Source organism: Mus pahari, chromosome 21, assembly GCF_900095145.1.
Source record: "Mus pahari chromosome 21, PAHARI_EIJ_v1.1, whole genome shotgun sequence".
Taxonomy (NCBI): domain Eukaryota; kingdom Metazoa; phylum Chordata; class Mammalia; order Rodentia; family Muridae; genus Mus; species Mus pahari.
In genome coordinates, this window is record NC_034610.1 from 15754866 (window position 1) to 15773310 (window position 18445).

The 18445-nt window shown below is 34.5% G+C and overlaps 1 protein-coding gene and 1 pseudogene across 1 annotated transcript; one reads left to right on the forward strand and one right to left on the reverse strand.

Moving 5' to 3' along the window:
* Nucleotides 1-2893: 2893 nt before the first annotated feature.
* Nucleotides 2894-3790, forward strand: LOC110337853 (vomeronasal type-1 receptor 2-like). The gene has a single exon (XM_021220886.1). It carries the CDS (start codon nucleotides 2894-2896, stop codon nucleotides 3788-3790), a length of 897 nt encoding a protein of 298 aa, XP_021076545.1.
* A 13432-nt stretch (nucleotides 3791-17222) lies between these two features.
* LOC110338547 lies at nucleotides 17223-18104 on the reverse strand (annotated as a pseudogene).
* Between the last annotated feature and the right edge of the window lie 341 nt (nucleotides 18105-18445).

Below are 18445 nucleotides of genomic sequence, written 5' to 3' on the forward strand. Positions count from 1 at the left end.
CTGTTAATCTGATGTCTTAATTATTTTAAATAATTTTTAATAATTATTTTTAATAATCTCAATTATTGTTTCCAATAATTTAGTAGCTTCTATAATATTGGGATTTTAAAGTTTTATTCCTGTAATGTATAGCCTTTAAAATTATAATTCTTCAGTTGAATCTCTTTTAGTATTAAATTTATTTTTTGGTTACAGAGTTCATAGAAACAGGAAATTTATTTTTCCAGTCTTTCCATAGTGAACCATTGTAGAACATAACAGTTCATTTTATGACTAACTTAAGTCAGTTTCTGTTAGCTTGAATAAAGTTTAGGGAAGAACACTACAGCTTGGTCAGTCCTCTCTGATTTCCTTTACGGCTTGAGCATTGTGTGGGCCTATCCAATGACTTGGACCAGAATATTACTCAAGGTCCTGAGGTCCTGAGCGTTTCTTGGATTGTTTGTGTGATTCCATATAATTTTTGCTTCTTTCCTTGTGTCTAGGTTATGTTGCGTACCAAACAGGGAAGCATGGGGCAGAACCTAGTGCCTTAGTCCATGTCATTGTTTGGTGTGTCAAGAAATTGAAGCACAAAAGGTAGGATCAGGCAATGAATAAAGTAAGAGAGGTAAAGAAGGAGAGAGAGAGACAGAGACAGAGACAGAGACAGAGAGACAGAGACAGACAGAGATACAGAGAGACAAAGACAGAAAATGTGGAAGGTTGGGAGGTTGTAAGACACAGTTTTATCTCGGTTTTAAAGCTCTTTATTGTTACAGCTATTTTATTGGTTTTTTGTTTGTTTTGTTTTTTTGTTTTGTTTTTCAAAACACGGTGGTATTTCAGAAAGCAACTGGCTGACAGTCTCACAGATTGTAGACAATTAAAACCTAAGTAAGCCTGGTGGGCACTGATGAAAAAAGTCTTGGCTGCATGGCATGATCTGGGGCTGGGGCAGCAGCAGGGGAAATAGCAGGAGGTGTAAACTGGTCTGGAGTAGACCAAGTCTCAGAGCTGGGGTGGGTATTTCATCAGTGCCTAACATCAACACTTCTGCTCTTGCTCTCATCAAGAGACCTACTGATTTAGGAAATTGTAAGTCTAAATTTTGCTAATGAGTAAAGATTTTGTTTCTGCAGCAGTTTTTCATTGAGGGGTCTTTGTGATGGTTTAGGCTGGGTTTACTAGAAGAAAATTTTATCATGTCATAGTAAGAAGACCCGGTCTTTTTTTTGGTTTTTTTCAAGACAGGGTTTCTCTGTGTAGCCCTGGCTGTTCTGGAACTCACTTTGTAGACCAGGTAGAGTGTAGGAAATCCTGATAGAAAGTGAGTCTTCTACTCTGTACCAAACCCCTGGGACTAATCTTGGCATGGCAGACATTGACCATAATATTATAGCAGGGTTTCCCAACATTAGATATTGAAAACCTGACAAGTGATGCTTAGATTTCTTGAACACAAGTCTCACCAGGGTGTTCCCTGAGTACCAATGCAGGTTAAAATAAAGAACATCTAAAGAAGTCATAATGGATGATAATTAACCAGACATGCTGTCCCATTTCCAATTGTTGCCCTGTATGGGGATTTTAAATCTTGTAATGTCCGAACAACCATGTCCCCAAATCAGGATACCATAGAAACAAACATAGCAGAAATAGAGCATGGTATCATAGAACATAAGCATAAGTAGATAGAATGATAAACCAGCCTGTCTATCTTTGTCTAAAATGTCATATTAATTAGTTAAAAAAAATCTAATGCCATTCCTATGTATAATTAAACCACTATTTCTTGAGAAGTGTGCTGCAACCTATAATTTCAATTACAAGTGGTTCTGTAAGGTCTGTTACACGAAATGATAACCATGTCCTTTTCATGTCTAAGATGGAAGTCTTGAATCCATTTAAGGTGGATGTAGTCCATGTTCATGAATTTAAAAAGATTCTTTTACTTAATTACTTGCTTTCATTAATTTGGTCAGGTTGACTAGTGTTAGTTGTCTTCTCTTCCTATATTTGAGGTTAAAGATATCCCCAATCATATAAATATGTATTGTTTTCTATGGATTTATCATTAGATATCCTTTACTGCTCAATGACACCAGACATTGGATCTCATAAGAATATTGTACATTCAGGTAATTTTTTACTCAATATTCTCACTTTCTTCCTGACTGTGATGGAAATGATTCATATTTTTTATTTTGTTGTTTATTTAGTAAGAGATCTCTGCTTACGATTTCTGTATCTGTGTAAAAAAGCAAGAATCCCAATATCTATGTGTATTTTATAAATTATAATGACTTAGATCATTAAATGTTTTCTATTGGGTCAATCAAACATTGTGGTTAGTTGCTTTTACTATATAATAAATGGTGCATTCTGTGAGAACAAAGAAATACATGCATTATTTTGGAGAAAATTTTATTTTGTTTAAATTTCAGATGAGAAATACATAGATTTCTCTTTTCTCTTTTTTCTTTTTTTTTCTTTATTTTCATAAGAGAGTAATTAACATCACTTTATCTTCAATATAAGTTGTAACTGGAAGTTCATTTGTGAATTTAGCAGTGAGTAATCTTTATGTTTTTATTCACGGGTCATTGATTCTCTACCAGGTACTTAGACTTACTCTTCGTACTGATATTTCTATGCAAAGGTCTGGAAATACTTTTCATAAATATATAGATTGGAAGATTTCAGCAGTGTTACTGAAAAAATATTTTTGTCAAATATTTCTGACAAAATGATTTTCTGAGTCAGAACTCTCCTTTTAGGTTGACGACTAGAGCATTACAATCTAGAGCCCATGCAATTTTTTCACATCAACAACCAGGTCTCCAGGAGTTCAAGTTAATAACCCAAGGAAGTGATTTTGCAACAGTTTAAGGACAAATTGCTAAATGACAGAATGGACCTCAAGGATTTGATAATAGGTACAGTGTTCTTATTTCAGAGTACAGTTGGAATTCTGGGAAATTTCTCTCTTCTTACCTGCTACCTATTCAATTACTATATTAAACATACAATAAAGACTACAAATTTGATTCTTACACACCTATTCACTGCTAACTTTTTGCTCCTTCTTTCTAAAGGACTGCTCCATACAATGCAAACTTTTGGAATAAAAGGATTTATCAATGATTTTTGCTGCAAATTCCTTTTATATATTCAAAGGCTGGGCAGAAACATGTCCATTAGTACCACCTGCTTCTTGAGTGTCTTCCAGGCAATCACCATCAGTCCTAGGAACTCTTTTTCGATGAGTCTTAAACTCAAAGCCCCAAATCATATTGGTCTCTTCACTTCTCTTTTCTGGATTCTCTACATGGCATTAAATCTGATATTTCCTGTTTACATGTATAACAAAGAGAACATAAAGAACCTTACACATAAAAATCATTTGAAATACTGCTCCATTGTAGTTCATGATGACTTTACGAGCTCATTATATACTGCATTTTTTGTTCTTCCTGAAATTTTGTTTTCTTTCATTATCATCTGGTCCAGCATCTCCATGGTTATCATTCTCTATATGCACAGGCAAAGCGTTCAACATATCCACAGCATCACCACTGGCTACAGAACATGTCCTGAGTCCATAGCTACCCACAGGATACTGGCCTTGGTGTCCACCTTTATAGGATTTTATGCCCTCTCTTCCATCTTACAAGGTTGCATTGCTCTTGTATATAATCCTGATTGGTGGTTGGTGAATATCACAGCAATCATTTCAATGTGTTTTCCTACACTGGGACCTTTTGTGATGAATCATGACTCAACTATGCCAAGATTAAGCTTTCTCTGATTTAGAAATCACCAAATCCCATAACGAAATCGCAGAATATTGAGTGTATGGTTTCTTTCCCACACTATGTAAATTTTAAGTTCCTCTTCTCATACAAAATATCAACATAAAACTAATGCCTATCCACTGGTCTTTCTAAGGAAAACTGTACTCAGAGTGTGGGTTTTAATCTTTTAAAACTAATACATGTAGTAGTATAACAGGTTGGTATCAAGCAGCTTGTTCTATTGTACTACTATTCTATTGTGAAAATAGTACTCTGTTTTAGCAATCCTAATTAATATTGTTTGAGGAAGATCACATATGTTGGGATTCAATATTTACTCTCAGTTTCTAGAAACTGAGTGAACAAATTATATCGTCACTGGATAACCTTTCCATAAGGAAACATAATTGTGAAAAAATATCATGTTTTTATGATATAACTTTTTAAAATCAATATGTCATATATGTTTATAATGATTACACAATTTTACTTACTGTTGTCTTATGCTATGTATAAACCAACTATGGTATGACTAGATCAATGTCAAATTTTTAAAGTGGAAAAAAACTTATGCAGTTCAAAAATAATGGTAACATTTTTTATCTAAGTCTGTGGTAATATTAATGTTGGTAATATTTTTGTTTGCTTCTTTTATTTATTAATTTTTAAGACTCCCAGTAAATGATAATCTCATTTTTATATACCAACTGCCATAATTGTTAGTAGTTCCTAATTAAATAATCATAATCAGAGTGTTTGCTGGAATTTTACTGCATTGTATTTTCCAATATTTCTCTTGCATATTTTAGGCTTATAGTCAATGTATGGTATGTTGATGATTTATAGAAGTATCTCAAAATTTATTGGCATTGATAACTATTACACCTGTTATTTGAAAAAAAAATACCATTAGGTGAATCTCTAACTATCAGGCAGAAGTTAATACTTTTTATGGCCCACTCTGTAGATGTCTTTAGGCTAGGTTGTCTTCCTGACAGAGATATAGTTAATCTATATCTCAATGCAATGATTCAATCAACAGAGGATTGGAATATTGACAAGTTAAATGACTTGGTTATTGGCATAATATTATACAAAACTTAGGATGAATGTGCAGTTTGTATTTCAAAAGAAAAATATGCGTTAAAATTTACAGAGCTATGCTTTTTATATATAGAAAATATTTTATATAAATAATCACATTGATGTAATGACAAATTAGATACAGAAAGAGAAGTCAAGGTGGTAACAAAGGAAAATGATTTTTTCATATTTGACAGTGAAGATGAATTCAATAGACCATTCCCATCTATTTCAACTATGAATATAGTGAATGAATGATTCTGTGGGTATACAGAAAATACTGAATATACTATGTTTATGGCCATGCAGATATAAATAACTATGAGATAATTTATAAGTTATGCAGGTAGTAAATTATCATTAAGATCTGGTAACTTATGTTCAGATTTTGTCATTCTTCAGGAGATAGACACTGACAGCAGGTCCCAGGCAACATTTCTTATGATATGATATCATCTCCATACTGTATTGACTTACATTAGACCCCCAATTAAGATCTGTCTAAAGAACAATCAAATCCTCTTGCTGATCCACCAGAGAAGCTACATTCACAAGTAAGTTGTGACTTTTTACCTTCTTCCCATCACACCCTAACTCTTCTGCCCTGTGAAGTAATGAAAGGCAACCATTTGCAAACAATCTGCTGAAAATCAATGCCTTAGCGAGCACAAAATACTATCAATTACCTAGATCACTCCAAATCCATATTCTCATAATTTTCTTGTATCAGTAATGTAAGCAGTGAAAACAGCAAACCTCATATTCTTTGTATTTATTAGAACTTGTTCTGTGTAAATATTTTTAATTAAAAGATCTATAAAACCCAACAATGATCAAAGTCCTGTAGTTAGATGTTTAGAGTAGTACAGGGAGCTGTTAGAGGTCATACAGGCTCAGCAAATAAAGAGGACACTAGAGATGGTATACAAGGTCAGACCATTAATTAAGAATGGTCAAGTCATGCCTTTAATCCCAGCAGTTGGGAGGCAGAGGCAGGTGAATTTCTGAGTTCGAGGCTAGCCTGGTCTACAGAGTGAGTTCCAGGGCATCCAGGGTTACACACAGAAACCCCGTCTCAAAACAAACAAACAAACAAACAACCCAAAACAAAAAACAAAAAAGAATGGTCAAGTCAGAAAAGAAAATTACATAAAGCAAGAAAGTAAACACTGAGTTCGACAAGGCATATGTTAAAGTGGGGACTTTCTGAACAACTGCAAAGATGGTCATTGAAGAGAGCCACAGCCACAAAGGTGATCATGTCCTGACCCACATTGCAGTTTAAAAAGTTAGTATAATTTTAGTATGTGGAATTAAATCTAAGGTGTAGTTAAAAGAAATCCAGAACTGAAGAAACATATCAAAAGATTAAATTCTTCCTAATGATGGAATGAAAATATGAACACATGTAAATGAGGTTAATGACGATGCATTTAAGGAGAACAAATATTTTTATTCAAATTTTCTTTCACTAACCTAATCTTGTAGAGAATATGACCCTTAGATTAACAGTAGACAAAAAAATTGCCTTGCTCCACACAATACTGAGAAGCTGCCATCCAGAAGGGTTACTGTCCATTGGAGGGACTGTCTTTGTGGATCCTGAATACTTCAATAATTTCCTGGACACTCTGAAAAATTACACTAATGCCTCAAAGTGACTGCAATTGACTCCACATACTTGTGCTTCAGTAGGCATAGCTCCACCACACATAACCAGCCTGGACTTAGCAAGAAATGCCCCATCGGCCATAACCAAACATGACCGTGCCTGCAACAGTACTTGTTCAGCTCCTTTTAACCTTTTCATAGTTGTTCTTTGCATGGTCCATTAAACAGGACCAGGCAAAGTAAAACTCTTGTGGTGACCCACTAAATAATTTCTGATTCAGACAAATGCAGATTAACCTCTTTAAACCCTGTGTATAGCTCTCATGTAAAACTGGTGGTAAAAAATTGTTGGTAAAATTGGGAGCCATATATATAAGAAAGGCTGTGATAAGTAGTTGCATTGCAATCATTGTACAGTAGGTTATTATATTTACAGCTGTATAATCATACTATTTGTCATACTTTGCCAAATAAAGGTTTCTGTTTGTTTAGTTGTTTCTTACGGTTTGCTTCTTTCCTTCCTTCTTTTCAACTGTCCTGTTTACCTGTTTCCTGAAAGGCACCTAGAGCTTCTGACCACAGTACCAGTAAGGATTGAAAATTCCTGATGTAAACTATTATAGTTAAGACTATGGAAGAAGGGAAATAGGTAAGTGCAGCCACTTAAAACCAGATTATTATGGAAGGTGATAAAAGCTCAAAGATTTAAGCCAATGATCTATAAGTAATGAACTATTTTTCATGAGCTGTTCCTCCCATCAGGTCTCACCTGTAAAGAATAAACAATGTTCGTATCTATTTTCCACAGGAAAATAATGATTGAAATCATTAGATACTTCAGTGATATTTTCTATCCAAAAGGTATCAGTAAAGTAATGGAGCTTGAAGAGAATTTAAAAATAGATCTTGTGAGAACAAATAAAGGAAAGTAAAATGAACTACTTGAGCTGTGATCATCAGGATAAAGGATCAGTACAAAATGATAGTAACTATATACTCATGAAATGTGGTCCATTTTTCTGTGATCAAGTGATAGGAGTATTGACTATTTTCACCATGATTTAAAGTACCTGAAATGTGTGGATTATTTTGTAACACTTTTTGTCATAGTGAACACAAAAAATCCTATAGCTTGAGATATTTGAATTGGGAGTAGATATAGGACACGGAGAAAAAGACATTCCCTAGTTTCTGAAACTGACTTATATTAACATGTTTCAAGACTGTAGTTTCAAGTATGAGAGACAATGAAAAAGCATGCTACATTACAGCTGTTAAATCTTCTGAGTTATCTGGAGAACAGCTTCTGTGATCCAGCCCAATATCTGCTCTTGCTAGATGCTTTAGGATCTGTTAATAACTGTCCTAGTTTGTATCTCAGGATAGGTTGTGTGGGTAGTGACACACAATTTCAATATTCTTCCTAGTATAAGGTCATTTTAAATCACATTCACACATTCTATTTCACTCAGTTACTTCACTGTGAAAATTACGTTAATACTACCCTGTTCTATGTATATCCCAAACACAACATTCTTCACAGAAAAAAATTTCATTTGAGTACCCTGTTTCAGCATGCATGGGAGACAAAATGATTATAGAAGAAAGTAAATGTTCATGTTTGGGAAGAGGATTCAGGGTTGTAATCAGACTCAGTGGAAATTCATCCAGAAGAAGGAGTTTTTTATTTATTATTTTTATTTTTTTTTGCTATATGTGATGGGCTTCAGAAGAAAATGATGTTCAGAACTTGAGTAAATATCTCATGTAGATAATAAAATATGATAATATCTTTTTTGTTTATGGATTGGAATATGGCAAACAATGCTAAAATCTGAAATGGTTAGTGCTAAAGCTTTTAGGTATCATGATACACATCTGCCACATATCATTTTTCTTAAGTCATTGCTTTATCATTTTCTGAATAACATTCACAGTCACTGGTAGGTAGCAACACATTTAATAAAAAAATATGATTGAAACTGTAGATCATACACCATGGAAAAAAACCAAGATCGGAATTTGAAACTTGAGAAGTGTATTAAATACTTGATGTTGCCTAACTTTCTGAACTTGAGAACAAGGCATGGCATTGAAGGTTACAATAATTATGAGTTTTCTGTGACTGTAAAAAAATACATTTTCTGCTATTTCTGATTGTTTAGTGATAATTTTGAAGTTCTGGGAGAATTCTGCACTAAAACCATCTTTCCTTGAGCTTTATTTTTTTATTTTTTTATTTTTTTGAGCTTTATTTTTTAAGGAGGTTTTTACTGACTGCTTCTATTTCCTTAGGCGTTATGAAACAGTTTACACAGTTTACATGATCTTGGGTAAATTTTGGTATGTTGTATATGTCTAGAAAATCATCCATTTAGTCTGTATTTTCTAGCTTTGTTGAGTGTATTATTTTTTAGTAAGGTCTGATGATTTTCAAAAATATCCTCAGTTTCTGTTTTTATGTTTCCCTTTTAATGTTTCTGATTTTGTTAATTTGGATACTGTCTTTGTGTCCTTTAGTTATTTTGACAAGGGTTTCTCTATCTTTTTGATTTTGTCAAAGAACCATGTCTTGGTTTTGGTGATTCTGTGTATCATTTTCTTTGTTGTTTAATATCTGACCTGGGTTTGATTATTTTCTTCCCTACTACTCTTGGATACGTGAGCTATTAAGTTTCCAGTTTAGAATCTCTCAAATTTCTTCATGAACCATGAATTTTCCTATTAGCACCGCTTTTCTTGTGTCCCATGAGGTTGCTGTGTCTTATTTTCATTGGATTCTAGAATGTCTTTAATTTCTTTCTTTATTTCTTTTATTTCATCAATGACTAAGTCATTATTGAGTATAGTTGTTCAGTTATGAGTATGTGGGCTTTGCATGGTTTCATTGATATTGAAATGTAGCCCAATTTCATAGTGATCTAATAGGATGCATAGGATATATATAAAGGAATGAGGAATATATATATATATATATATATATATATATATACGCATTTTTATATATGTATATATATGATATATATGTGTGCGTATAACATGTATTATAAATGTAAAATATGTTTGATAAATGTATATAAAACATTTCACTTTAAAACAAAACAACATACTTTTTTCTCATAACCTCATGGTACCTTCGCCAAAATTGACCATTTAATCAGTCACAAAATAAGAATCAATAGAGGGGGAGGAGATAGGAGGTTTCTGGAGGGGAAACTGGGAAAGGGGATAACATTTGAAATGTAAATAAATAAAATAGCCAATTAAAAAGGGGAAAAAAGAAATATTCAAAATCCAGTTAAATATTAATCAAAACAACCCTGATATTCCAGTGTTAAATTCTTTAATGTTAAAGCTCTTTTAGATGACATTGAATGAAGCAGCTTTCTCATGTAGTATTCAACAAAACAGCTTGTCCACAAATACTTCATTAGCCCTTATCAGGCCTATATAAACCTTGGAAATTGGGAAGAGGTTTTCCATAGGGTAAATTTCCATGCCAGAAGTTTGAAGTTCTATAGTTACTTTGTTTGAATAGAATGGCTTAGCAACAATTTAATCCTGTAATTTTGCCAGTGATTATGTGGCATTTGTCATGTAGTGTAGGATTTGGGGATTCTCAGATGAGGAGTAAAGGAGGAAGGACTCATAAAAATGGAGTCCTCTCTTTTGCACCAAGCTCATGGAAACTATCCTTTCATGGTACACTTTGAACTTAATTATCATGGTTCCCCAACACTGGGAATTGAAAACTTGATAAGATGTGCTCAGATTTCTTGAACTCCAGTCTCACCAGGGTGTCCCCAGAGTCCCAATGCAGGTTGAAATAAAAGAATTCATGACTCAGAAAGAACTCCCAAGGTCTGAGAAATAATCTGATGTGCTTTGCTATTTCCACTTGTTGCCATGTAGGGTGATCTACAATCTTGTTAGACTCAAATCCATCCCCTATGTCCCCAAGTCAGTATCCCATAGAACCAGAATCAGAACAGAAATAGAATCAGTCATTGCAGAACATAAGTGTGACAAGATAAAATGAGAAACCAGACTGCTATCATCTTTGGCTAAAAGGTCATATTAATTTGTTAAGAAAACTTAGTTCCCTTCCTGTCTTTGGTATAACCTCTGTTTCTTAAGAAGTGAGCTATATCCAACATATAACTCAATTACAATGGTATTGTGTGTGGCCTGTTCAATGAAATGGCAACCATGTCTTTTTCATGTCTAAGGCTGAAGACTTGAAGCCTCCTGTAGCTGGATGCAGCCAGGATACATGATTCAAAAGGATTGTTTTAATAAATTAATTAATTTAATCTGTGGAAAACAACCCAGAGAAGGCTGTATTGAAATAAAATTCAAAGACTCCTTTGTAAAACTCTCACATAACAAATTCTGAAGTTCTCATCTTCTTCACTACATTTCAGCCACCAATGGGGCAGAATTTGGAGACCCCTATGGTTGAAATAGGGAATGGATTGAAGAAAATGAAAGGGAGAGTGAGCCCATAGGAAGGCCAGGAGTCTTAAGCAACCTAGAACCCAGGGAGTTCTCAGAGACTGAGCCCTCAACACATATGGTATATGTGTACCATTCTGAGAAGTCTGCCTTGTTTAGCCTCAGTGGGAGATGTACTTAATTCATCAGAGATTGGGGCTACAAAAAAGTGGGAGGCCTATTTGAGGAGTACCCCCTTGGACCCAGGGGGAAGGAATGGGATGAGGAACTGTGCAGGGACAGTGAATGGGGGCAATGACTGGAATGTAAATCAATGAAATATTTAAAAATTTTAAAAGGATATAATGATAAATCAAAATTTTGGAAAAACAATAAAATATAAGATGTTCATAGAATCGGAAGTCCAAGTTTGCACTTCATGTGTTTCCAACTTCTGAAATTAATTGTCCATGTAAAATCCTTATCACAGAGCTCTCTATTTTAGAAGTATTGCTTCTCACATCAAATAAAACTTCTCATCTGACTCATTCTCTGTACCAAAAATTCACCTCAGTGTGTATTTCAAGATATCCTAAAATTTCAGAAATCCAGCATTAGGGGGAAGAAAACATCTCAACTGTGAGATAGCAGTCATAGTCTATGATCTCATCTTCCTTTGAAACTGTACTTTTCATTACACCTGATGTGGCAATGAAAACACTTCTTTTGGGAGCCTATATCTGTTCAGATAATTTTTCTATAGCTACTTACTAATGCTTTTTAAGATTTTTTTAAAATTGTCTATAAAGATATAGTGTTTGGTAGAGCTATAAACCCTTATATTCTCATGACCCCTGAGGGATAACTATTTCAGAGTGTTCTGAGCATACTTAGGTCTGCTGTGTAAGAATTTTGCAAAAAAGTTTCTGTGTCTAATTCTATTCCATCCTCTTAATTCTTTTACGGAAAATTCAGCTGATTGTTAATTATTAGATCCCAGCAATTTCCACTGTTATCATATAGGGCTAAATATGTTCAGTTAGAAATTCAGGATTAACTACTGAAATGTCTGAATTAATGACTTGTACCAAATATCATTGTCATACTTTAACTTGCTTACAAAATACAAACATCACCATGGAAATTACACAAACTCTGAATACAGCCCTATGTGTTCAAATTCAGTGATTTACATGCAAATATCTATCCTTCACCAAAAAAAAAAAATCAAGTGTCATTTTTAAATAATAGGTTTAAGTAAGCCATGGGTACATTTTTAATATAAAAGTACTTAGTGGAAATACAGTAACTCGCTATCAATCTTCATGAGAGATATTTGGAGCATTAGTCTTTTACCATTAGTATAGAAAAACTGTAGCAGCTTAATATTTGTCTTCTGGCCAAGAAGAATAATTCATTGAGGATTTAAGGATATTAAACATACTAAAGCAGGACACCCCACATCAGACATCTACCCTTTTGATTCACCTATTCATTCAGTTCCCACATATCTGTGGGTTTCAAGAATATATTTCAGTAAATTAAAAACATATAAAGCTGTTCTGGAATAGTCAAGGATTCCCAGATAGAAAATGTGTTGGTTTGAATGAGAAATTTGCCAAAAACAAAAAACAAAAACAAAACCTTACCACCTGTTCCCCATTTGTTTGTGCTATTTGGAGAATATTGAATGGGATATCCTTTATGGAGAAATTTTTATACTGAGGAGGGAAATGATTTTAACAGATTTGTACTTGACAATGTGATTACTCAGCTTACAGCTCCTGAAATTATGCCTGTTCCTTTCTGTACTGCTTCCCAGCAGTGATGAACAGTCTAAAATGATACAAATATCCAAATGATCTACCTCTTCTTAAAGTTGTTTTTAGTTATGATGTTAGTACACAACAGAACAAAAGTAACAAATGTGAAAATTGGTACCATTAAGAAGGATCTGGCTGAACAATTTTTTCGAAGGAATGTGGGAGAGTTAGGAACTTTGAATGAGAAAAGTTGAAGCAGGCTGTAAGTAGATATTTTGTTCCACCGTTGCATGGTTTTGGCTTCTTTGTCAAAAATTAAGCACCTATAGGTTTTTGGTTTATTTCTGGATCTTCAATTTTATTTCATTGATCAACCTGTCTCTTAATATACCAGTACAATGCAGTTTTTATTACTATAGCTCTGTAGTACAGTTTGAGGTCTGGGATGCTGATACCTCCAGATGTTCTTTTATTATACAGTATTGTTTTAATAAGCTACTGTGCATGTAATCTTGAGGGGAAAATGAACTTCACCTCAGCAGCTATCTGAAACAGGTGTAGATAACCAAAGTCAAATATCAGACTGATCTCGGGAACTCTTATGGAATAGTTGGTGGAAAGATGGAAGGCCCTAAAGAGGGTAGGATATCCATATGTAGACCAACAGAGTCAAATAACCTTGACACCTGGGTGCTATCAGAGACTGACCCACCAACCAAAGACCATGCACTGGCTAGAAGGAGGACTCCTGTACAAATGTACCAGACATACAAGTCAGTCTCCTTATGGGTCCCTAAATAACTAGAATAGGGTTTATCTCTGAAGCTGTAGCCTAACTCTGGCATCAGTGTCAAAAGATCTGCCTTGTTTGGCTTCAGTGGAAGACGATGCCCATGATTGTACAGAGAATTGATGTGTCATGGAGGGGAGAGATCTAGAGTGTTGTTCACTCTTTCAGAGGAGATGTATAGAGGATTTGAGAGGAACAACAGTGAGGGGGGCACCTGGAGAAGGTTTCACTTAGGATATAAAGAAATAAAGCATAAAGGAAGGAAGGAAGGAAGGAAGGAAGGAAGGAAGGAAGGAAGGAAGGAAGGAAGGAAGGAAGGAAGGAGCTGTAATAAGGTCAGACTATTGAACATACAACATATACCTCACTAAAGAACTAAGAATAAAATATATTTTTATGATTTTTCCAAGGCTTTTGGTTATTTAATGACACACCTTGAAATTTTATATGAGGTAGAATTTAGGAGTGATGTTTAACCTATTTTACCCAGAAAATTTAAAGTCAGTGTAACAGTGACTACATGTAACCTTAACTAGTGCTAACTCTTAATCTGGTCTAGGGTGAAAAATTGCAGTTAAGTCAGAAAGAAATTCAAAACTTATTGTTTGGAAGCAAAAATGGTGTATAAGAAAGCTTAGGATTACAACCAATCATAGGACAAAAGATATTGTATTTGCTAAGAATAGTGACCTTGAAAGGGCTTATCCTGGTCCATAGTTGAACTGGCAAAAATGTTCTCAGGGTAAGGCCATATCATGTTAAGTTACAGGATGTCTAAAAAGAAAGCTTGAGGTTTTGCTTGCTCAGGATATTTAATTCCTTTCTTTTTTAAAAAGAAAATAATTTCTTTAAAATACTAAACATATTGTGTAGAGAATTGGCATGGGTAAACTGTTCCCAGCTTGCTGGCTTCTGGGCAACTTCGGATGTATCTGTGAATCTTAGCATACTAAGATAAAGAGGAGGTATACATTCTCAGGCAGAGAATCCTGGTATTTTTCCAAGTAAGCTGCAAACCTGAGGAAGTTGCCTTCATATTCCTTTTCTCATGAGAATTTTATTTTGTTTCTCATTATAAGAAACAGCACATCTAAGAGGTGGACTGCAGTCAGATTACTCAGTCTGTAAGGAAGTTTGGATCACCTTGAACCAAGATAAGCTATTGCTAGCTAAACTGCACCTGATAAGAACTAGAAAGTGTGAGAAAAACTTTTTTCTGTCTTTTGTGTAAAATATGCTATAATTTGAATAAAGTGTACTTAGGATGACTTGGCAGTGTACTTGCTGTGTTCTGGTCAATACAACTCTACCCTTGCAACACTAAAGCACTAGATGTTGAAAACAGTGCCATATGGTTGATATGTGCAAGGGTACATATGAAGCAGGATATCTTACTTCATCTTAAATCACACGTAGTGTTATATTTGGAAGGTGGTCAAATGTAAAGCAAGTGGGACACTGAGTCTTCTCATAGAATTTTAGCCACCGGGAATAAGCATTGTATATGACAACATCAATGGAGGGCTATAAGAAGACATTATTTATAGCTAGGGAAGTGGAAGCTAGATTTCAGTGTAAATACAGAATTTTGAGTTGTCAGGTTGTTGAAATACTGAGTATTCTGAATCACATATAAGGAATATACATAACAATAAAGAAAAATGTATGTTATATGCTATGTTCAAACTTTGGATTTGTATAGCTATCTAAGCACTAGGACTGAAGGTCCCAGATAATCAATATGGAGATACAGTCTTTGGTGATATCTCTGATTAGTTTCTGTATTGATTTGATCCAGTATTTCCTTACCAGGTTCCTATTTCATACTGGAAATAGAAATATATATTTTTTACAGTACAATATTGCAAGCATTAAAATTAATCTGTGTATTAAATCACATCATAATTAAGAAATTACCTTGTGTCTCAGAAAAAAATTAGATGTTGGTCTTTTGAAATATATGGAGCCTTCTAATATTATTTTTTTTAATTATTAGATATTTTCTTCATGTGCAGTTCAAATGCTGTCCCCAAAGCTCCCTATACCCTCCACCTGCCCTGCTCCCCAATCCATCCACTCTTGATTCCAGGCCCTGGCATTCTCCTGTACTGTGGCACAAGATCTTTGCAAGACCAAGGGCCTCTCCTCCCATTGATGGTCTTCTAATATTATAAACAAAGCATTATTTACATACTGTTCATGGGCCTATGAAGAACTAGAAAAGGAGTTGTGTTGTTTGTGTAAAAAATGCATTCTATAGGCTTAGTTATTGGCATACTTATTGTATAATTAGCTCTGATCTGTAAGGACACTGGGTAATATTTCAGTACAAGGACCTCTATACAGTATATTTTTACTCATGTTAGCTTGTGAGAGTTTATAGCACTATTACACTTCCATTTCCCTCACTTTGCTTCCAGTGTGGATACCAATAAAGGGATATTATTGGAGAGTATTCAAATAATCATAAAAATTTCTACAGAGAAATGTGATCCTGGAATTTGTTTCTACTTATTCTATTTACATGCTGCATATATTGTGCGGAGAGATTATCTGCTTTTTTAACCTTGATCACTGCATTTACTACCTTTACAGAATGTAGTCCTGCATATTCATTTTCTTACTTCTTCCCCACTGCATTTAACTATGAAATACTCCTGTTGGCAACAAAGGAAAATACAAATAGTGATTAAAGTTTACCATGATTACAACTGACTTCTGCAATGACTTTTTTTTAAATATAAATTTATTAAGAATTTCACACATATACCTTGATCATAGTTAACCTGATTTCCAAATTCTCTCAGATCTGGCCCCTCCTTCAAGTTACTTCATTTTATTTATTTTCAAAAATAATTCATTTATTTGTTCAGACTCACCAGAAAAGGGCATCAGGTCCCATTACAGATGGTTGTGAGACACCATGTTGTTGCTGTTGATTGAACTCAGGACCTCTGGAAGAGCAGTCAGTGCTCTTAACCACTAACCCATCTCTCCAGCCCAAGTTACTTCATTTTAAAATCTATCAAATTTTCTGTGTGTTGATTAAATGTTCTTATTTGTGGTGTCTGACTCTAAATGTGTTCAGCCTAATAGCAATTCACATAGTTACAGCAAAATCTCTTATTTCCTCAGATGCTATCAAATACTACTGTATTTCAGGTGGTATTTTGAATCTGTGACTATCAGCTCCCTCCCTAACCCTGTGTCAATCATCTGAATTTAACTTGCATAGGTATTATGTATGCTAGTACATAATATCTTCTTAGATTAATCTAACTGAAAAATACGTAAGTGATAAAACATGAAGAAATCAATAAGGAACTGAATTGAATGTATCTTGTGTAGTCTCGTATTCATTTCTCAGTAGAATACTATGGTATCTACTAGAAAAAAATATAACCTGTCTATGAATACTGGTTACAACAACAACAACAACAACAACACAAGACTGACCTTATAAATGTGCCCACTTATGAAACAGTTGGGCAAATGTTTCAAAAGGAACAATCCACAAACATCAAATGAATGAAATGGAGTCTAACCTTATCACACAAAACTTGGGAGATAATTGGTGACAGTAGGCTATAGGGAAACATATAGAACAATTCTGAAGTGAAATTATAATAACATCAAAATAATGTCCCCATATATTATTATACAATTACAATGATATTTTAAGGATACAAGTGACACAAGTATATCATCAACAACAAAGAATTGTACAGCCTTACTTTAATATTATTTTATTTTTATATTCAGTATCTAAGTAAAGCTGAATCTGAAAAATGTGGAATGATAACTCATCACAAATGGACCTAAAGTAGGAAAACACATAAAAATGATGGATGTGATAATCATTACCCACCAACTGGGGTTATGTGAGAGAACAATATAACCTTATAAAATGGAAGAGAAAGTATAAAATGGTAGAAAGGTGCAAACCAGTATCAGGATTGTCTGTGTGGCTCTGTTCTCAGAGGATGTTCTTTGGAAAATATGTATGCTGAGGATCCATTGAACCCTCTTATTATGTCCATAAAGTGTGAAAATCATGAAAATGTTGGAACATACAATGAGCACCAAAAATAAAATTACAGAGAACTACCAAAATGCTGTGTACACTGAATCTACTATTTTGTCATGACCTAGAGAAAGGCAGAATTCGAAAGCTCTCTTTTGTGTCTTATTTTTCCTATTTCTTTTGGTACATGTATACATAGGGAAAAACATATTTACTAGCAGCAACAGGATCCAGCAGAAAAAAAAAAATAACAGTCCCATAAACTTTGTAGTTTTCATTTTGATTTCTTTCCAGAAGGAGTTTCTGGGGCTGATAGGTACTGCCTGGAAGACATTCAAGAGAAAAGTGGTACTGATAGACAAGCTCCTGCCAAGACTATGAATGCATCCCCATTGTTGAAGAACATGTTACAGACAAAGGCTCCCATTGTCTGGGCAAGCCCTTTGAAGAGAACGTTCAATGAGTTATATGTTTATACATTTATAAATATTGTGTACTACCTGTAATGTACATTCCTTGTAGTAAAGTATTAAATAGTAGAAAAGAAGGGAGAAGTTTTCCAGAATTCCAGGTTCACTCTGAACTAAGAGTACAATTCCTATTGCCATGTTCTTGGACTTCATTTGTTAATTTAGTAGCTTTTCCTTTTTATTATAGCAACAATCCCATGTATAATTCAAAGTTACATGGAGGCTAAGGATGGCAGGTTCTAGCTCTTTGACACCACAGAAGCTGCTCAATGTCTCAGAAGAACTGAGAAGGGAGGGCCAGGCCTGCGGGCTCTTGCCCAGACCAAAGAGAAAAGTGCAGGAAGGAGAGTCCTTGTCTTGCTTGAGTGGCAGCTTGGGTTGGATGGCATAAGTGGCTGGAAGGGCAGGGAGGCCTCTGGTAGAAGGTTAGAGAGGCAACTCTGTAGATGGAGACCAGCTCCATTGCTCCAGCACTGCTGATCCTGGTGAGAAGA

Excerpts from the sequence above, each read along its gene's own strand:
- LOC110337853 (XM_021220886.1), top strand. The coding sequence starts at position 2,894 with ATGGACCTCAAGGATTTGATAATAGGTACAGTGTTCTTATTTCAGAGT.